This window comes from Engraulis encrasicolus, chromosome 14 (genome assembly GCF_034702125.1).
Source record: "Engraulis encrasicolus isolate BLACKSEA-1 chromosome 14, IST_EnEncr_1.0, whole genome shotgun sequence".
Lineage (NCBI taxonomy): Eukaryota > Metazoa > Chordata > Actinopteri > Clupeiformes > Engraulidae > Engraulis > Engraulis encrasicolus.
Window position 1 is genome coordinate 46,469,035 of NC_085870.1, and position 22,299 is coordinate 46,491,333.

The 22,299-nt window shown below is 44.7% G+C and overlaps 2 protein-coding genes across 3 annotated transcripts in view; one reads left to right on the plus strand and one right to left on the minus strand.

Annotated features, from left to right (window-relative positions):
- The window catches only part of LOC134463486 (uncharacterized), a 31,215-nt gene extending 22,604 nt beyond the window's left edge, over nucleotides 1-8,611 (plus strand). Inside the window, exon 5 of the mRNA XM_063216683.1 lies at nucleotides 4,565-8,611. Coding sequence (XP_063072753.1) covers nucleotides 4,565-6,391 — 1,827 coding nt within the window. The 3' untranslated portion in view covers nucleotides 6,392-8,611. The remainder of the gene's footprint in view (nucleotides 1-4,564) is intronic.
- An 810-nt stretch (nucleotides 8,612-9,421) lies between these two features.
- rbbp5 (retinoblastoma binding protein 5) lies at nucleotides 9,422-22,078 on the minus strand. 2 transcript variants are annotated; one of them, XM_063215952.1, is made up of 14 exons: nucleotides 21,920-22,078; nucleotides 21,489-21,514; nucleotides 21,190-21,362; nucleotides 20,866-21,006; nucleotides 20,254-20,416; nucleotides 19,802-19,911; nucleotides 19,484-19,603; nucleotides 18,869-19,022; nucleotides 18,092-18,163; nucleotides 17,789-17,906; nucleotides 16,751-16,820; nucleotides 13,483-13,724; nucleotides 12,414-12,491; nucleotides 9,422-9,844 (listed from the first exon to the last, which is right to left on the minus strand). In XM_063215952.1, exons 1-14 carry the CDS (start codon nucleotides 21,936-21,938, stop codon nucleotides 9,792-9,794), a joined length of 1,539 nt encoding a protein of 512 aa, XP_063072022.1. In that variant the 5' UTR covers nucleotides 21,939-22,078; the 3' UTR covers nucleotides 9,422-9,791. The 2 variants fall into 2 exon arrangements, with proteins under 2 accessions (XP_063072022.1, XP_063072021.1); XM_063215951.1 differs by having other exon boundaries at nucleotides 12,279-12,491.
- Between the last annotated feature and the right edge of the window lie 221 nt (nucleotides 22,079-22,299).

The window sequence follows — 22,299 nt, forward strand, 5'->3', positions numbered from 1 at the left end:
TTCATTTTATGAAACTTTATGAAGAAAGACCTGGGCAAATAACGCCCATTCCATTCAGTAGGCTCATTTCTCATGAAGTAGGCCATAGGCTAATTAAATGTTCAGTTGTTTAACCTCTCACATGAAAGTAGGCCTAGGCCTATATGGCCCAATCAGGTTTTTTTTTTTTACCCTACCACGAAAATCATGATCATTGCACAAATAAAGAATGGTCTAATCTTTCCCATCACTTTTAAAATCTAACCGAGGGTGCTCCATTTGTGCAAAACGAAATATTGACTCATAAAACAATAGGCCTACAGTCCAGAAACTCAAGGCTGAGAAACGAATGAGCAGGCACAGTGGGGATTTGGGGGGATGTTATATTGGTAAGCAAGAAACCCAATGGCGGTCTCCTCGACGAGATTTTTTTTCGTATCGCATCCATCACGCACTTGAAAATACAATCCTTGCCTAATATCGCAGCAAACACGAATAGGCTACTGTAGCGACCAAGGATCACTGAACAAGTTAACAACCACCTGCGTTACTCCGTGGTTGACAACGGTGTCAATTATAGGGGACCAATATCCCGGTGCCCTTACCTTGAGTTGTCTTGACCGCAGACTATCCCAGAATGTATCCCAACCTCTGACTGTAATCCACGCGTTTCCACAATCATGGTTCCAAATTCCAAGGTGTAATCCATAGTAATAGCAAGAAAGGCTATTGTGCTACAATGTAGCTATCCCACTTAACGCACTTGTGTGACTCGTGTTATCCGATAGGCATTACATTGTTCATTCGTTTCTTCTTGCGTTTGTCCACATCCAAAACAGTTCCGTGTCGAGAAAATGCGCGTTACTGAACAATCGACGTTTGCCCAGTGCTTGTTACAGCACGTGGATTAATGCTTCACAAACGTTTTTGAAAACACAATACACTGTAAAGTGTAGGCTACATGAAGCACCTTGCTGTCTGTGCGATGTCAACTGGCCTGGGACAGTTTGGTGGTTTGGCAGTACAGAGAGTAATGTGTCGTCTTCAAAATTAACTTGTATTATAAAAACAACTGTCTTGAGCCAAACATGTAGAGCGTACTGTAGGCTGAACTGGCGTCTGCGCATCACCCAGTGAGAGATTATGTCGCTTGATTTCCAGTTTGTATTTGCGCTGGATTTTGACGCTTGAACCAATTGGAAGGGGGGCCCCTCCAGCTGGGGGGGTACTTTGACTGACTAAATTGTCGTTGCGCTGTTTGGCAATTGACATTTTCACGTTGTCGCTGATGCAAACCTATTGGGAGGGGGGCCCCCTCGAGCAGGGGGTATTAGAGAGGCGCTGTTGCTTCCCTCGCAGCAGCGCCCTTCATACAGATGACAGTGCCTTATTGTAAAGCTATTTAAAATCGTCATTGCTGTTGGGTACATAACCTGTCGTCCTTGGGGGCCCCACCTACTCGGGGGCCCTAGGCAACTGCCTACATTGCGTACCTTAACGCAACGGGCCTGACACACACACACACATACACAGCCCTCTCTAGCCAGGTAACCTTTCCCGAACTTCCCAATACAGCCTTTTGCAACTTAACAACTCCTCCCCTAGTGTTGCGTCTGGGTCTGATATTACTGGACTAGATTTCATGGGTGTTTTCACAACCAAGCCAGTCCATAGAAGGGGTAGGGACGAGAGAAGGGAGTGAACGGTGGTGCATTACATACAGTACATACAGGCACATTACATTTGACAAGATTAAAAGTTAACAACAGGTCAAAATCAGATCCAATCATTTCAACGAGTTCCCTCAGACGCCACTAGGAATTTAGAAGACTAGCCAGGTAACCTTTTACTCAAACCACCACCACATACTCTACGAACAATCTCTTCTCGAGGGCCTTCTCTTGAGGTCCCTATTGCATCCTTCCACTCCCACTACTGCACAGCCAGGTTTTCCTCACTTAAACCACAACAGCTCCCCCAGAGAGGCCACTAGGGTAACTCTGCTAGGGAGTCCTTGCCCATGCCGAAACCGCTACAGATCTTTGAGATAGCATACAAGGGAATAGAGCATACAAGGGAATCCGGGTAGTGTTCACCAAAACAACCACAACATCTTGTGAATGCTTATACGTGGCCCTGCTAACTTGGTAGCCTTTGCCCAAACCATCATTTCCTTTAGGAATCATGGCACAGTCAGGTGGCAGACACTGGGGTGTTCTGTACATAGTGGTTGCTAGTAGAGTTTGGGAAAAGCCATTATACTTCATGGCCAGTGGTGTAGTCTACGTAGAACACAGGTATACGGAGTACACCCACTTCTAAATTTTAGGGGCTTCAGTATACCCACTTAAAATTGATTGATCCATTGTTTAGAATAGCATAAATATACACAGTATACCCACTTCAAAAAGTGCTTGAATATACAGTATACCCACTTCAAAAAAGTAGACTACACCGCTGTTCATGGCAATATTTGAGATGGGGAGACTCCTGCCAACCTTCTGGCCGGCAATGTTATAGTGTATGGGGCCTTAAGCAAACGTAGTGGTGCACTGAGCTCTGTCAGCTGGTTTTAGAAAGGGACAGAAAACAGTGAGTTATGTAAATAAATTACATGTTGCCAGGCAACAAGCTAATACTAATCGGCCTAATGCTGGGGAGAGCTCGGCAGACTGAAATGAATCCGGGGTTGAATCACAAGAGCTTAGCCTCCGGCTCCATTGTCCAAGATATTAGCAGCTTTTAACACTCAACATGTTTGTTACCATCTTGACCAATACTGTGAGTATTTGGCACCAGTTCACAGGGTTAAAAGGCATTTTTAATGGTAAGGATGCTAGTTCGCACAAGATAGGTCAGCAAAAACAAAAAGGAAACAAAACATTGATTCCCTGCATTATAGAGATCCTTTGATGATTTGTTCAAAAGTGTTGAAAAAGTATTGGAAATTATTTTTAATGGGTAGGGTGCTAATACACACATGATATGTCAGTGAGAAAAAGAAAGCAAAATACTGACTTCCTGAAGTGTAGAAATCATTTGAAATACACTGTGTGCAGAATTATTAAGCAAACATGTTTTTTGACCATATTGTCTTTTTTATGCATATTTTCCAACAGGAATCTATATGAATATGAAAGCCTATTGGATATAAGCATTCCAGGCCATACATATTTGTATAAGAAGATGGTGGTGTGGTCGAAGGTGCCCAACACCTTATATCAGGTGTGCATAATTATTAGGCAACTTTGTATTCTTCTGGTAAAATAGGCCACAAAATAGATCTAACAAACTCTGAAAAGTCTATAAACAATTTTGAAGTCTTCTAGAGGGATGTGGCTGTCTTAAAATTGACAAGACGTTGGTCATGTTTGCACAGAACTATCAAATGCACCGTTACAATGTTATCAGTCTTATAAGAAATGTCACTGCCAAACATTGAGAAGAATTTAAAGTGAAACTACAAAAAAGTATTACCCAGCAATCCTATCATATTCCAGAACAGAAACCTACACCAAGTGTCCAGATGAACAGGGTATTGAGCACTCAGATACATGATCAAGGTAAGAAGGGATGACACCAGACAACCATTTAACAAGTTAATTAAGTCAAGACTCGGTCAAAAACACCTGGGGAAAGAGTTTTCAAAGGTATTATGGACTTGGGAAAGTGACTCTTGACAGACAGGGTGGATGAGCCCATGCTTGGATCTTTGAGAGGAAGAAATTAGCATCTTTTAAGAAGACAATGGTTTTTATGCAGTACTTTGCTGTCATTTGAGTGGAACTCAGGAACTCATCTGAGTGTGCACATTACTGATCTAGCCATAGGCTCATCTATCTGGCCCATTAACAGTCACTTTCACTAATTCATAAAACCATTGAAAAAACGGTCTAAAGACATTTATTGACCCAGTCTTGACTTAAGTTTCTTGTTGAGCGGTCTTCAGTTTTCAGCCTGTTTTACCTTGGCCATGTCTCTGAGTGCTGAATACAATGTTCCTGTGGACACTCGATGTAGCTTTCAGTTCTGGAATATAACAGCACTGCAGGGTAATAGTTTTGTGGTAGTTTCATCTTCAATTCTTCTCAGTCTGGCAGGACTTTGTGGGCACATGTCATGTGACACTGATGGCTTTGTAACGGTGCATTAGATGGATGTGACCAATATTTCAAGACAGCCACACCCCTCTGGAAGACTTCAACATTGTTTATAGTCTTTTCAGAGTTTGTTAGATCTCTTTTGTGGCCTATTTTCCCATAGGAAAGCAAAGTTGCCTAATAATTATGCACATTAATTATGGCCTGATATAGGGTATTGGGCTCCTCCGATCACACCATCTCTTATTATACAAATATGAATGACCTGGAATGCTTAAATCCAATACGTGTTCATGTCCATAAAGGGTGGTGGCGGACAATATGCATAAAATGGACGATATGGTCAAAAAACTTGTTTGTGTAATAATTCTGCACACAGTGTATATCCTTTGAAAGTAGGCCTAAAAAGATTTCTGACATTATGGAATTCAGTAGAAGTCTATATTTTTTAACACAACACTGGAAATGTTCCTATTTATTTTCAGACGGAGGACGAAGACTTTGTACAAGACAAGCAAGTGGGCTACCTGCCCCTGCACCACGAGCTGGACAGCGGCCTGGGCTGGACCGACGGGAGCTTCCACCAGGGGGAGTTGTCGGGTGTGGAGACGGAGGAGGGCCTGGAAGAGTGCCACGCCCACATGGGTGGTGGCGGCGGCGGCGGCTCGCCTTCGTCCGAGTCGTTCATCTCGTCCGAGCTGAGCGACTCGGGCTTCCACAGCGTGAGCACAGGCGAGTTCCTGCGCTTCCAGAGGCTGCTTGAGAAGCGCATGCGGCTCTACAACGCCCGCATGCTGCACCAGGGGGAGATGTGCACCAGGGAACGCCGTGACAGCAGCCAGAAGGCCATGCACCGCGAGCTTGAGGCAATCCCTGAGGCCCTGACGGTGCAGCCACACCCGCAGCCACACCCCCACCTGCAGCAGAACCACTTTGTGCAAACACCGGATGGTCAGGTCATGGGCCCACGTGGCCTGTTCCGTGTGTCGTCGGTGCAGTTCCGGAAGGCCGATCGGCCCTGCTTGAACCGGCACAGCTCCAGCAGTGGCTCGCTGTTCAACCCCCACGCCAGCCTGTCCACGTGCAGCACGCCGTCTGGCCAGCGGAGACCCATGCCCCCCCAGAGCGCCTCCACGGGCATGCTGAGGAGGAGCCGCACGCTGCACCACCGGCCCACGCAGATGGAGCCCAGACGGCGCGCCAGCCACCCGTCGTCACCCAACTACTGCAGTGCCACCATGTACCACTGTGGGGACGGTGGCCGAGGTGGTGGTGGTGGTGGTGGTGGTGTGGGTGGAGGGCTCGCTCCAGGGCTGCAGAAGGAGAGGGAGCTGGCCCGCTCGCATCCTGCCGACTTCGCCAACGCCATGCAAGTGCAGCACACGAGGATGGCCCCTACTCAAGAGCAGCATCACTACCCCCCACACAGGGAACTGTACCACCCAGGGGACCACGGGCCCAAATCACTGGCCATCGAGTACCGCCAGGACAGCAGGCCAGATCAGAGCTACATCGCCGAGCTGGCGGCAGCACGCGAGCGAGAGAGGGAGAGGGAGAGGGAGAGAGAACGCGAAAGAGAGCGGGAGCGAGAACGAGAGCGCGAGAGGGAGATGGAGCGGCTGCGCGAACGGGAGCGCGAGCACCAGCGGGAGCGGGCGGCCCGCTTCCACACTCTGGGCCACACACCGTCGTCCCAGTCGCAGGACATCCATGAGACCTGGCCCAAGCCAGCCGTGCGGCAGGGGTCGGTGAGCGGTGGCGGCCTGTACAGCACACTGGAGGCCCACATACCAGATCCGGGCTCCAGGAAAGCCTCGTCGGGCAACCCGCGGGCCCTCCGTAACCAGCTCCTGCGTGACCGGGCCTCGCGGCTGGCCGACGAGCGCGGAGGCATGAGCACGGACGAGGAGAGCGAGGTGCGCATCGGCCGCTACTGGAGCCGCACTGAGCGTAGAGAGCACATCATGCAACAGAGGCAGCAGCAGCAACAGCAGCAACAGCAGCAACATCAGCAGCAGCAGCAGCAGCAACAGCAGCAACAGCAGCAACTACACCAGCAGCACCAGGCACGCATGGGCCCCCCAGGCGCCTGCATGGCTAGTGGGGTTGGTGGCATGAGAGCCGGACCCCTTGGAGATGGACGTTGCAGCACCGTGCTGGAGCTCAGCCAGCGGAAGCTGAGCCGCATGCGGAACCGCAAGGTGCTGGACGACTGGACCACGGTGGAGGAGCTGCTGACGCACGGCACGCGGCTGGGCAGTGGCGAGGAGATCCTGTGCCCCAGCTCACTGCTCACGGTCACCACTGTGTAGCCACTTCTTGTAGTAAGACACTTGTGAGAGTCGTGTTGAGTCGACTTGAGTCGTGTGTGCGTGCGAGTGTGTGTGTATGAGTCGGACTATGTGTTTGTGTATTACTGCCTGCACCAAATATGGCTACCTCTTGTCCTTGGAATCAAAACACACACTTGCAAAACACAGTGATGATGATGGTGGTGATCATAGTTTTTATTTGTTGCGAGCGAAATTTTATGCTAGTGCTTGTTTTAGCCCTTGTTAGAGAGGTTGGTGCGATTTTTGGACTTTGGGTTTTTTTTGGTTTAACATTCGACAATGATGACAATGAGGTGCATTTCTACCAGGTGATGTAAGCAATAATGTGCTGCCAGGGTATTTTAAAAAGAGATACAGCAGTGCATCGAAGAAAAAAAACACCACCAAATCAATTTAAATATAATGCACCTTAATCACGGTTGCACATTTTCTAACAGTGACATTAGTTTTCAATAAGTACAGAAACGTATTGATATCTTCATTTAAATTTAATACCATCCCTGAACCTGTGTTTCAAATCTGCTCGAGGCACAGAAGATGAGACTCCAAAAGACTCCTCTGCGGAGGGAACACTAAAAGGTCAAATGCTCTGGCATTTACTCTCAAGCAAGAGCCTCAGCCCTTTTCCTGAATCACAACTTTGTTTTGTTTTTTGAGGAGAAAGAAGGACGGACGCCTGATCCATTTTTTTTATTAAGCTAGTTAGTTTTGGTTCCAGGTTGACTAGCAAGCTGTCCACCATTGGTGGAAGTAGAGACTGTGATTGATATCTGAGCTGTAGCCTGACAGAGGGACCCTGAGAGCAAGTGTGGCTAGATTGGGAGAAAGCCTTCGGACCGTGGTGGTAGTGGTTGCATTCTCAGTCTTAAGGCCAACTTTGTACATTTGTTTATTTATGTTTGTTCTCGTTTTGTTTTTAGGAGAGTAAAATTGTAACTGTGTACAGTAGTTTGAAAAACGAACAAAAAATATTTTTCTTGTGCAAATCACAATTGATGTCATATGAGAAAAAAAGATAGTTTTATATTGTTTGTACAAAAAAAAGGGAGAATAGAAAAAGGGAGTGATGCAACAATTTATTCTACAAAAATATTTAAGTCAGAAGAATATACACTTATGTTAGGTGACTGAACTTGCTGTGGTACAGTAGTCTTTGTTTCACATTGTTATGCTCCTTCAGTTGGCTATGTGCACTACAAACAAAGCACTTCTTATGAGACTTACCAGGGACACAGACTTACTTAGGGGCCAATTTACACATGTCTACTTATTCATATTTACTGCAACACATTTGAATTTACAACATCTACAACATTTGATTATTTGTTGCATGTCGATATACCAAATATGAACGAGAAGAAGAAAAAAAGAATGAATAAAAACACAAAAAAAACTAAAACACGAACTTTGGGCCAGAGTATGGTATGGGAATTTTTAATCTGTGAACTCTTGTTAAAGACTATCGCCTCCGGAAGCTGATGTTTTTCTCTCTGACAGTATTTCACGAAGGGTATGTAGATGCAGTGGGTGTTTGGCGTTACTTCCTGCTACTGTTTACATCATTCACACATACTATTTGTGGAACGCGGGCACACACCTTGTTGCACTAAGAGCACTTGCAAAAGACACAATTTCTCACCTTCCACCAGAGTGACTCTCATATTTTTGTTCAGAGGCTGAAAAAAAAGTGAGTGAGCAACAGATGAAAGGAGGGAGAGAAGAAGAGGGAGAGAGAAAGAAATAGAACACCCTCTCCTCTTTTCCCACCCAAGTGTACCCCCCCATCCCCCCCCAAAACCATCATCTTCCCAACACTCAGCAGCCTGACCACGTCATTTTCACAATGACTCAAGTGTGGGGAATAATGGATGTAAAAGACAGGATTTAGCAATGCTTTGCGCATGGATCGGAGGTGCCAAAAATAGACCCTTTTCCTTGGAAAAAGCCCCCCTCCTTCCCCCTCCTGTCCCTTCTTCACGAGCCTCCAGGGTATATCTTAGTTAAAACCTCCTCTCCCCGCTCATCCACCACCAACCCCTCTTCTGCTCCGTGTTCAGTTCCTTATTCATCATAACCAATCTGTTCTGACTCTCTCTCTCTCTCTCTCTCTCTGCTCTATTTAGTAACAGCTTGTGTGTCTCTTCTGAAACCAACATCCATTACTTTTTTCTGTTGGGATATGATGTACATGTGGTTGTAATAAAGGTGAGATTTTAATTAGCTTAACATGGTGTCACCGTCTCTTCATCAATGGATTACGTCACATCAGATAGCATTAGGTGTATATTTTTTTCAAAGTAAAAAAATCTGTTTTTTTCCACGTTACTGTGATGCATGTTACACAAATAAAACGTGACAAAAAATGTCAAAACTATCCATACAGGACATGACCTGTTAAAAAAAGACCAGCATCAGGTCACTTATACTGCCAGATTAACATGCATGCTTACGATACAAAAAAAAAAAATCCCCACCTCTCTCTCCCTTAAATCTATAACCCACCCCCCTTCACACTCTCCCCCGCTGTTAACTGAAGTTAGGAGGGGTGTCATCCAGGGACGGACGTATGCAGTATTTAAGACTGAAACCAGGAAATGTCAACTGGAGCAGGACGACGAGAGTGGTTGCATAAGCGGCAAAAAAAAAAAAAAAGAAGAGCCTGGTGACATGACGTGCCAGCGAGGCAAGGCAAGCTGATGAGGGCTGAGGCGACACACCAAGACAGGCGTAAAGATGGCCAGCTGTACCAGCACATTTAGGGACCATCTGCAAGACATTTCACCAGCATGCTGTCATTTTGCTCCACATCACAGCTAGCTTGTTCACTGATTATACCTGTCTGTCGTGTGCCTGTGCTGTTATTCCCAGCCTGTGTGGTGGGGGTTGTTTGCCCGTTTTTCAGTTTTTTTTTGCTTCGTTTTCTGCTGTGGCTTATTCATAAAAGCATGGTTTACATGTGCATGGTGAGAGATGGAAAATAGAAGAAAAGAAACTTCAGAGATCATTGGCTTCAGACACCAAAAGAAATATGGTCGACTTTATTCACTAGTCTATTTGAGTCCACTGATATTTACAAAAACAACAAAAAGGAAACAAAACAAACCAACAAAAAGTATACAAAATGGAATCCAATGGAGGAAACACACAAAATGGAAACCAAATGACAGAAATGTCTCTTCATCATCACCACCACCTCAGCCTTCTAGAAGCGGCGTTGCCGTGGAGATGGGTTGCTGTGAGGCTTCCACTGCGTCTCTCTGCTTCCACCATGTGGTGATGATCAGTACATGGCAGCAGGATGAGTCACAAAATGGCTCCTGAGCTCCTCCTGAGGGTTAAAAGGCCTCCCACACACCGGGGGGCGCCGTTTCCTCCAACATTAGTCCAAGCCCTGAACATCATGCTGTTTGTACGACGACGTGACAAGATTGCCTAAAACACGTCAGAGAGATGGTTAGGAAAACATCAACAAGAGGTATTAAGCACAACAAAGCCCTCACTTCCAGCATAACCTCTTACCTTTTATAAGTGAAAGTGCCATTGAAATATATGCACTCCAAATCCACCCATATCAATAAAACCGTATAAGTTCTAGCCCATTATCACTGTCAAAGTTAATTGAAATGTGTTGTGTTACTGCTGGTTGCACATAGGCTACCAACTGCTACCTGTCCAAATGCATTGCCATAGGACCATATGCAATTTTAATAATGTGCATGGGCGGGAAGAAAGGATGGAAGGAGGAACTAGGATGATTCTATTTAGAATACCTGGGTCATTTCACGTGAAATCAGACACTTTGGGTCGGGTCCCAAAGTGTTTGATTTCACGTGAAATGACCCACCTGTTCACTTAACCAGTGGATTTCAAAATATCGCATCAGTTCAGTCAGTTCAGTTCAGATTAGTGAACTTCATGAATGAATTCACCTTGGTTACATGAACAGGTAGACACAAACATGTGATTGGACTCAGTGGAGGTTTGAATACGATTGCCACCTGCTTCCTGATTCAGCTATTACATATCCAGGTTCACATAGCTGGTTTTTGCATGTGCTAAATCACTAATTAAGAACAACTCTTCCAGACCGTTAAGAATTAGCAATCAAGCAAATATAATTTTTTAAAATTCTATGATTTCCATGGAAAATGTTCAGTCAGAAATCACATTGAAAGATGATTATACAAAAGATCACAATCCATTTGGAGTCAATGAAGGAAGCATCAAGAATTATTTCAGAGAAATCCACACGCTAAATGCATGTTCACACTGATCATGTTGCATGTGTGTGTTTCTATTTGCCTTGGTAGGTAATTGATTTCCATGAACAACCAGAGCTGCCCTTGAGAAAAGTCAAATGCATACAGTACAGTGCAAGCGAACTCCAACTGGCGTCAAGAAGTGGAGATGCCAGCGTCAGAAAGTTCAATGAGAATTCCTGACCATTTTCAACACACAGCTGTATTGCTCACGCTACCCTTGGCTTTGGCGGTAACCGACATTGCAGCATTTTTTTGTTCGTCTCTTTCCGAGATCATGGCCATTCTAATGGGGGCATGGTTTGTTTACATTTTTAAAAAGTGTCTTAACTCCAACTGTCATCGCAATAGTTAAAGCTGTCGTCGGATACAGACAAGTCAAGGTTAGTGAGTGTAATGCAAATGCACATTGAAATTGGCAGGAATTCTCCTTCCAAACATTCGATCCAGCTTTTTTTGTGTACTAGCTGATTTCACCGAGTACACAAATAATAAGGTGGCTACAAGGATCAGTTACATTAGTGAAATCACCAGGGTTAAGGCATGAATTGAAGCAATACATGGCAAGGTTTTCACCAAAGAGCCTTGATACTAAGACAGATTACTAGCTGGAAAATACAATGCCAATGAGAAAGTATGGAAATACAGCTCCAGGAGCTACGTCATTATCGGGCGTCATTTTAATACGTTTCTTACACATTCATGATGCCCGTAAGCTCTCTTAGTGCCAAGACTCTTTGGTTTTCACTTTCTGAAGGTGGGTTCTACACTTCTCAGTTGCCACATATACACGCACACACACACACACACAAACAATATGAAGGGTGTGAATATAGCCTGAGAATCACTCCTATATCTAGACGTGTACGTACAGTATGCATGTCAGCAGGGAGCGCCTACAGACAAACACACACTTGCACACAACATACACATCCATACGCACACTCTACTGCACACACACATACTGAGGCCTGGGGGTGGCGGGGAGGAGAGCAGAGGCAGGAGCGGAGCGGAGCAGGAAGGACAAAGGGGCAAGCAGGAGGAAGTAGACAAGACCACACAACAGGAAAACGACAGAGCGCACGTCACAAGGTGGCTCACTGACTCCCCATGCTTCAACCGTCTTTCTCCCAAGCGGATTAGAGAGATGTGGCCCACCATCACCATCACCTGCATGGACGGAGCTGAGAGAGACGATGAGGCGCCCAATGATCTCCAATTAGTATTATTTTTGTTATTATTATGATTTTGGAAATCAATTAATTGATGAATTATTGGCTCTGTTTTCCCAGCAAGAGAAAGCGCCATCCATCAAGGCCCAGTCGAATCAATCAAGTCACAGGGCCCATGGAATGAGAGGGGGATTTACAGAAGCTCAGAGTGGTTTGGGTTTGAGTGGCAGCTGAGGTGGCACAGGCTGATTGGCTGTCTGTGGGGTAGTGGGCAGGGTTTGTTGGATTTATGTCAGAGGGCAAGGAAAGGGGGGGGGGGGTTGTAGTGGGGAGTGGGGTAGAGGTTTGGCAGGGAGAGAGGTGGAGCTGGTGGCTGCTGTTGGTGGTGTATTGGGGGGTGTTTGGGGAGGGGGGGGGGTCGTCTTTGATCCTTACCTGCTGCTGCATGGCCCGTCTCTGCTGCCTGTGCTCTGCCCTTCATGCCCACGCCCAAGCCCACGCCTCCGTCCACAGGGTAGCCCCTGTCCCCCTTGAAGGGTTTGGGCCTAAAGGGGGAATCTTTCTCTTTACCTTTGGAGCCTTTGGGCCGACCTGCTGTCTTCTTCTTGGACTTGCTGTCGCCCTTCACGCCCAGCAGGGGGTGCACCTCTGCAGACAGACAAGAGAGGAGAGGAGAATTCATTGAAAATGAAAGGGTTTTATTTCTGGTGCGTTAGAATGTCCATACCACCAAAGCACCAAAACGTGCCATGGAAATCTACGGGGGATATTGGAGAGTGAAGTGTGGGTCACCAGATCAACAAACAAGAACAGCTGACAGCAAAGCATCAAGGATATCTGGGCTTCCATAACTCCCATGCACTGCTTCTGCCATTGACTTCAATGTTAAACACATCATAGCAGTGATTAAGACAAAGAGAGTCCTAACCAAATATTGAACAGTGACATGTTATGTAGACAGTACCACATTTCAACTGATTTGATGTGACCCGAATTTCTTTATTTTTTTCTGGAGAAAATGGTGACTTTATTACAATATTCTAATAATGTTAATTCCCCAATTCATGTTTTTTTTTTTGAGCTGGAAGGCCAAAATAAGTAAAAATAAACAAATGAATGATTGGAATAGTTCAAATGTGGGCAATTAATCTATAATTCATGACAGTTTAACATTATTGATGGAATTATGGAAACAAATCAACTTTTTCATGCTATTCTAATAAAGTGGCCTGGAGCTGTATGGTCATAGCTAAAATATTGATATTAACCAGCAGGGGGTGCACCTCTGCAGACAGAGAGACAGAAGAGGAGGACACCCTGCAGGAATTAGCAACAAAACAAAAGCAACATTTTCATTTTTCAAAGTCATTTAAACATTTCTTCCTAGCAGCAGATCAATAACGTAAATTCATTCGTCATCTAATTTCTCCATGCAGAGAGATAGAAAGACAGACAAAAAGAAGGAAAAACCAAAAGGAAAAAATGGAAACGATCGAAAAACAGAAAGAGCGAAAGAAAAAGAGCAAAATAAAGAAAAAGAAAAAACAATCAAGAAAGAAAAAAATGAAAGAAAAAGAAAGCTGGCAAGACAGCAAGCTTGTAGTGCATGTGTGGTGCCTCAGCCTTTGCATGGTCTCACCGTCGCTGGGGACTCCCTGGAGCTCGATGGTGGTGGTCTTTGCCTTCTTCTTGGGCGGGGCGCCGTCTGACGAGGCCTGCCGCTTCTTGTCACCGGAGCCCGTGTGCGCGGTGCCGTCCTCGGCCGAGCCCGTCTGGCCCGCGGCATCCGGCGGGGGGCCGAAGGGGTTCTCCTCCGGGTCCTCCACCTCCGGGGCGATGGGCAGGTAGAGCAGCGCCTTGTAGTCCTCCAGCTCCTCATCACTACAGGGAGGAGAGGAGAGGAGAGGAGAGGAGAGGAGAGGAGAGGAGAGGAGAGGAGAGAGGAGAAGAGCGAGGAGAAGAGAGAGAGGAGAAGAGATGAGAGGAGAGATGAGAGGAGGGGTGAGAGGAGAGAGGGGAGAGGAGAGAGGGGAGAGGAGAGTGGAGAGGAGAGCAGAGGAAGGGAGAGGGGAGAGAAGAGGAGGGGAGAGAGGAGAGAGAGAAGAGGAGAGGAGAAGGGAGGGGAGAGAGGAGGAGCGGAAAGGAGAGGAGAGAGGAGAGGAGAGGAGAGTAGATATGAGGGGAGAGGATAGGAGAAAAGAGGAGAGAAAAGGGGAGAGAGGAGAGGAGAGGAGAGGAGAGGAGAGGAGAGGAGAGGAGAGGAGAGAGGGTAGAAGAGGAGAGGAGATGAGAGGAGAGGAGAGGAGAGGAGATGAGAGAGTGGAGAGGAGAGGAGAGAAGAGGAAGGGAGATAGGAGGGAGAAGAGGAGAGGAGAGAGGAGAGAGGAGAGGAGAGGAGAGGGGAGGAGAGGAGAGGGGAGGAGAGGAGAGGAAAGAGGAGAGGGGAGAGGAGAGGAGAGAGGGGTGGAAAGGAGAATATAGGATAGGAAAATAGAGGAGAGGAGAGGAGAGGAGAGGAGAGGAGAGGAAGAGGAGAAGAGAAAGAGAGGAGAAGACCAGAGGAGAGGAAAGGCAGAGGAGAGGAGAAGTGAGGAGAAAAATGAAATGAAGAGGAGAGTTTTGAAATAGGTCCTTTTACTTTGCTTGGGCCTTTACTGCGTTTTTATTTGGTCAGTTCAATTTCATATTCATTTTCTGTGTCCTAGAGCAGGGGTTCCCAAACTTAACCATGACAAGGCCCCCCATAAAAAAGTAGATTCCAGCCAAGGCCCCTCTTAACATAGTCTGCTCAGGGTTCTATTCTCAGCTGTTGAAGTGAGAGCCTCCACTTCCATGACCACCACAGACCCAGCTTTCTTCACCAGCCTATCATGGCGTCCAGCATCCCTTTTCCTAATGCTACCACCCCAGCAGGCAATATCATAGGTCAGGACATTGGCCATGTAAGACTGGTAAAACATCAGCAGGAGCCTGTTGCAGACAGTGAAGGATCTCAGCTTCCTTAGGAAGTGGAGTCTGCTCTGACCTTTCTTATAGTGTGCTTCTGAGTTATAATAATTAATTATTATATAATTATTATAATTATAATAACCGTTAGCACTGTGGAGCACTGACACATACACTATGGTTATGAAAGGGGGCGCACGGAAGACAATAGTGTGGCACTGGACTCTAAACTGAACAACTTTCAATTGCGAATTGTCACTTTGCTTTCCTTGGCCTTCTGATAGCGGCGGTTATAACTGAAGCACAGATAATGAATGATGATTTGACGAGCTACAAGTAAGTTCTGGATGTTTTGGGGTTGTCTTATATTCAGGCCAATAGGGGTAGTAAAGGTCATTTCTTCCGAAGATGCACTGTGTGTGTGTGTGTGAATGTGTGTGTGTGTGTAAGTAAAATGTGTGTGTGTGGGCAAGTAAAATACAAATAAAGGCCTCAAGTCTCTGAATCCAGAGCACCTAATTTTTTAATACCAAAGAAAAGTGGAACACACCATTTCTAAAAGCATTCATTTATCGACCTGGTGCACAGCCTTTAAAAAGACCACTCTTGACGCGCTCACCCACTAAATGGCATGGTGCACCACTTCTGGGTGTTTTGCTTTCTGGCTTAAATTGAGTGGTTTCCTCACAATGGTGTGAAATTGGGTGAACAATGCTTTCAAGGCATCTGGGCCACCGGCGAGGTAACCTAACCCCAAGGGTCGTTTATATAAGGTGTTATGCAGACCGATAGGAAGTAGGGATGCCCCAACCCAAATAATTTCCAATTGACTGGTTCCCAAACTGGGGTTCGGGGATCCAAGCAGGGGTCATGAAAATATTGCAGAGAAAAGAAATGCTTGTATTAAACCCATGCATATGTGTACATGTCCATGATAACACCATGGAAAACAACAATATGGACTTGTATGAGTGAGCTTTTAGGGTTTTTTTGTTTTGTTCAGAGGACAAGAAAATATTCTTAATTCCAAAAGGGGTGCCAGCAGAAAAAGTTTGGGAACCACTGCAATGGATGATGCCAATAGACTACCTACTTCTTTTCTCTGGGTCAGACCAGGCATGAATTCAGGGGAGTTTAGTTTGAACAGCACGTGCCACAACCAAGTGTAATGATGCTTTAACTATTTCCCCCATAATGATGAGTTATGCCGACCCCCCTTCCGTATACTTAATGACGAGTTATGCCAACCCCCTTTCCGTATCATTAATGACGAGATTTGACGGCCCTATGAATGGCTTCAAGGTTTTTTCCCCGAAATTAACCAAAATACTAGTGACCAGTGGTATTAATAACCAAAAATACAGATGGGTACCAAAAATATATAATATGTCTATGTTTCAGGCATACTGGTAGAGTGTAACACTCACATGTTATCATATGAGCAGTTATACAATTATAACTCAAGGGCAGCCTTCCGTCTTGATTTGCACAGACATTTGCACTCGTTGTGAATGTACAGGTACACAGACAGTAATTGGGGGAAAAAAACTTCTGCTAAAATCTTTCAATGGCGACCGCAGCCTGCAGCTACTACAAGAATAGCAAGTGATGATAGATTTGGAAAATGGCTGGGCCGTCTGGAAAACACTTTCACCGACTTATTTAAGTCGCGGGACAGTGGGGAAACCCTCAATTTGACCTGGATGTGGTACATCCCTTTCAGCTTTTTAAAATGGTTAAAACTAATGCATCAGCAAAACTGATCAGGTCAGTAGAGTTTCACTTTTAAAACTTTGACATCGTTTTTTTACTTATGAAAGCATCTTCTCCTTAAAAATCTAAACATTTATAAAGGTGAGTAACATGTCTAATGGCAAGATTACCAAAAAACTAATTTTACAACTGAAAAAGTCTATCGTTTGTTTCCAGCAGAGCCAATAGGGCCGTTCCAGCACCACTACCTGCTGCAGAAGGCAGCGATGGGGTCCACGCTGGTCACGTCCACCTCCTCGTCCTCAGCAGCATCCGCCCCTGGAGACACACACACAAAAAAAACAATCAGGCATTTTTCCTCTACCGTCACTTTTTTGCCCAGTTGAAACTACTGATCAGAATAAAGTACTTTCGAAAAATTGCCTAATGCGATTACAGCCTGCAGAGGGCTGTTTGATGAACGACTGAAACAAAAGGGCATGAGACCCACATCTCTAAAACAAAATGGCATCTTCATTTAAGCTGCAAAGACGAAAGGAAAAGGCAACACAACCTTTACAACACATTTGATTTTTAGATTTGTAAGGTGTAATTGTACAACATGAACCTATGATAAAAAGGTGAAAGATGAAAACATGTCCTCGTTCCAAATTTAATAGCCACACTTTCGGTCAACAGACCTTCGTCAGGGCACACGTGAGGAAGTACGAAACATCAGGGGTTTCCAGCTAATCTGTTGGGTCGGGACCCAACCTATGGGTCGCCAAAGATCCACAGAGGGTCATGAAGCCCTCTTGATTTTAAGAGGTCTAATTTTAACCCTATCCAGACAGGGGGGGGGCTAAAAGTGCCTGCACCAACTTTGATATCGTATAATTCCTTAACGACTTAAGCCATGACTACGAAACTTTTCCTAAAATTTAGTTGGCTACAATTTAGTATCAAAAGAGTGTCAAAAGAGCCCCCCCCCCCAGGCCTAAGAATGCCAAAAAAGCCCAGTCTGAATAGGGTTAATACCATATATAGCCCATATTGAATAAATGACAAAGCATCTAAACTAATGTACGCATAGAAGCATCAAAATGTATGTGCAATATTAAACATTTACTCAGTATTTTACAGAAGATAAATTAATTGATAACTAAAATTAGCTTTCACAGAAAACAGAGCATCATGTCACTCCCTCTCGTGCAGGCGTTCGCGCGGTTGGGTCACCAAAGCGTACAATGGTAAAAATATGGGTCTCTGAAGAAAAAGGTTGGGAACTACTGTGTTAGGATATCTACCTGTCTGCTCAGGTTCACTCTTGTCCTCGTCCTCGAGGTCAAACTCAGACTCCCGCTCCTCATACTCCACATTTTCATCCAGCTCTTTGAAGTCTGGAGCAAAGGCACTCCAGTTTTCCTGTGGGCCAATCACAATTAAGAAGATTGTTATAAACATATGAACAGACAGACAGACACACACACACCTGTTTAGACTGAAACACACTGCCCTTTGTTTTGAAGAAAACTATTATCATTTTAATTAATTCATAAGGACAATCAATTAAATGTGCAATTCATTTGACAGACATGGGCCTTACTCACCACTTGGTTCTGTGCCCATATGGAGACGACCCCGCTGGAAATGGAGGCGATTATGGGCCTCACCGGATGCCACTGGGGTGGACAAAAGAGATCAATTTCACTTCTAAATGTAGCTACCCACCTTATTCCTGGGGTCGCTACTGTAGCAACGGGAAAAGGGGTGCATTTTCCGGGTTTACTGAAGACCTCCGTTAAGAAATGGGCTACCTAAGCACCAACTTTGCAAAGGTTTGTGTAAAACACGAGTTACCTAAATTTTGATGGTATTAAGAAGCTCAGGAACAAGTTTATCTGCTTGTGGCTGCACAAATAAACAAATGAAACCAAATGTATTGTTGTCATTGTCAATTGCCATTTTTTTGGTCATATCATCCTAATCTGTAGACAGCAGCAGCATGGTGATACTGCACTTTTTCAAGTACGATTTCAGGCAGGTTCCTTCATTAAATGTTTAAAAAAATGCTGCAGCAGTTAACCCAGAGTTGTAAACAGTAAGTAACTAAGCTGAAGTGTTACCCCTTTTTCGTGCTTGGTATCTTGGGAGCTAGGAATAAAGTGGATAATAAAGGAATTGTGCCTAAAAATGAAATCACTAAAATGTGGAATAAAAGAATAAAAAATAACGAAAATTTAAAAAAGACATAAAGAACTTCTGCTAACATTGTCACCACGCGGTTCTTTCTTGCCCTACATGAACTTAACGCTTTGACCCTGCACCCGGCTAAAAGGAATTGGATGTGCGTGAGACCTGACTGGGATTCATGAGTATGAGCTCACCGCCACATCCAGCAGCAGCTCTCCTCGCGTGCCGTGCAGGATCTTGACAAGGTTGCCGATGCTCTTCTCCCAGATGTAGAGGGCGTGCTGCCTGGCCGAGCCGGCCACGATGTACTCGCCATCGCCCGAGAAACAGCACCGCTTCCACGGCGTCCTGGGAGAACAGGGGAAGAGAAAAGAAGCACCATCTTACGATCAGCCCTTAGCGGTAACTAAATTAAATGTTTTTGGGTTTTTTCTGTATCTGGTTCATGTGCTGAAATGTAGTTAGTTACCCAGTCTGCGATTTCTTTCTGAGACAACCTGATACTGGTCTGTTTAACTATGTTTCCTAAACCGTGAATGTAAAAAAAATGGGTACACATGGAAAGGCAAAAAGCACTGGCTTAGGATAAGCCTTTAGCACAAGCTAAATTAAATGTAATATACATTTTTTTAAAATCTGAAATCTACTTAGCCATTTTGCATTGTCTTCTTGAGACAACTTAACACTGAACAGTTAACTAGACTGTGACAGAACAACATAAACGTTGTCCTTTTCAGCAGTGTGTGTGTACATCTTTTTCGCCCTGTTCTATGGCAGCAACACTTGACCTTCTCCCATGGCCGTCTCACCTGTTGACCAGATCCTGTAGCTTCTGCATGGGCTCTGGCTCCCCGTCCCTCCCACAGGTCAGGATCTCCCGCCCGTCATACACCCTGATGATGCGGTCCGCCGTGTTTATCAGGAAACAGCTGAAGACAAGGAGGCACATCTTTTTGATATGCAAAAGACTGGTTTTGTCAATCTACTACGTGAATGTCACAAGGGACACCGTCTCTGCTTAGTAATAAAAAATAAAAATAAGAAAGAATGAAACAGAGAACAATAAACATTTATCTAACTGAGATTCCCGGCATTGACGGCATTGCAGTGAGTGGTGATCTCTTTACCTCCCTTTGCGTGCAAACTCTATCGACTTAATGGCTGTAGTGTTGCTGGTTCCCGTGGTAACCCGGAATGATGCTACAAGATCCTGGGAGTCCGTGTTCAGCACCAGAATCTGTGGAGGCAATCCAAAAGAAAGAAGTTGACAGGCTGTGGTTTACTTTCTAAACTGGCAAATTTCTAAACTGGTAGGTTTTTATACTTAAGCTCTTTTTTTATAGCTCTTCCATGAATTAAGCTAGTTCCCAACAACACCTAAGCACTACTGATAAGCCTATATCAGTATTGGGGTTTCTTTTATCACAATTTGCCCATCACAGCTAAAAGGTTTTCATTTCAGACAGTTGATGCATGTTTACAAGAAGCAAAAAAAGTTAAAAAAATAAAAAAAAACAACACCTAAACACTGACCTAGACAAGGTTAAAGAAACTGTTCTGACACCGTGGCCAGACTAACCTTTCCTTTGGCGTTGCCTGTGTAGATGTACTCCCCTCTCCGATCAAACGCAGCCACCACGTTCAGGTCTGAGTCCTCGTCCACAGGAAGAACCACATGCTTGGAGTCCGACAACGTCAGCAGAACAGGAGCCGACTTCATAGGACACACCAGCACTTTGTCTCTGAGAAAGAGAGACAAATGGTTTGAGACGAGCTTCTAACTACATCAACTACTGTGATATGAATTCCTGTGTTCATGGGAAAGCAGTCAAATGGAATCAAGACACCAACAAGTAATCTTCCTGAAAGTAACACCAAAAAAAAAACCTTTGGGGAAAACAAAATATGGGCCTATATCATTTAGCTCAGCGGGATGGCCTTTATATTATGGTTCCTGTTAATCCGTTCAAAGGGCAGAGAAACGCAAGCTTGCATCTGCTTGCAGAATTACATTTCACCTCTATATACCTCTGAATCTATAAGGATTGAAGACAGAATGTGAAACACACTGCAGCTTCAAAGTTTTGACCATTTATTAGGTGCAAAACACCCGACATGCATGAGGCACCCGTGCATAAGGATTGTTTCTGGACAATATATGAGGATTTGCAAATATGGTGCAACCACTCACTGGTCTCTGGGGTGAAACTGGAGCTTGAGAATAGGCGAGGGGAAACGGAACCTCTGGTCACAGTCCCCCGTCAGCACGTCCCACAAGGATACAATGTTGTCTGTAGAGGCACTCACTAGTTTATGTCCATCTCGGCTCCAACTGCTCAAACAACAGACAAGCGACACACAGCATTTAAGGAAGGCAGATGAAATATTTACAGTTTAGAAAATAACATATATCGGTATGCTACATGATGCCTGATACATGTTTACAAACAAAACATGACACACCAAATACCACAACTCCACGCATATCTATAATTGGAGGAAAATGTATACCGACCTTAGCGAACAGACTGGATGTATATGTGCGCTTATTATTTTTGCAATGCCCCGAGTGAGAAAGTCCCAAATAACAATACGGCCATCATTGCAGCCGACGGCCAAGAGTGTACCCCAGCGATTGAAGGTACAGGTGAGGGCCATACTGATGCAGTCCAGGGTGCCATCTGCCTCCTATCATTCGGGAAATAAAAATACGTATTTCGCCATTAATACTAGGGTTAAAGTCAACTATGTAACTTATACAGATATTCACATCACACAGCACAACTGAATCAATCAACTTTGTGCTTAGCTTACCTCTGGATAGTTTTGCCCGAAGGACTCTGAAAAAAAAGATTACACCATGAGACAACAAAATGGGAAGTGCTGCACCATATGCATGTAAATAGACTTTACAAGAGACTAAAATCATATTAATATCCTCATCATAACAACAGAGGTAACACAGGTGCAAAGTAATGATGTAGTTGTAGTGCCTGACAGCTAGGTACAAAACAGGCCTATCTCATTTGAGACTTGTTTGTAATAGAATACATTTAAGCTATCCCACTAAAAGATCTTTATAACCAAAGCTACGTATTATAATTATCTATTACTTTCTGTAAGTAGATACATCGCTATTATCCCTTCATTCATAAATAGGTTACTCGTTATGATAGCTAACTATAGCACGGATTGGTTCGTTAGCGGTAGGCTGTTCTGAAAATACAAGAGACAGGTCGTATTACCGAGTAATTCCAGATTCATCGTGGACTAATATCCAGTTACAAAAATAAAAAATAACCTGCGAAATGAATCTAAATTGCCAACATCACAATTGTAAAATCAACCAGACAGAAAAGCTAACCAGCTACAAACACGACTGGCGCCTAGCTGAATGGAAGGACCTCAAAACAAAACAAAACCGCTGGGTGCCGGAACGAAAAATAAACAGTTTCGTCATTTAAAAAAAATGCATGTAAAAAGAACAAAACAATTAATTATAACGCGCTGTTAAAATTATTGGGATGGCACTGATATTACACAATTTATTTTTCTGATAATAAATAAAATACAGGCGCTGCATGGACAGCCTGCATCCGAAAGCTTCACTTTTCATACAGTCCCA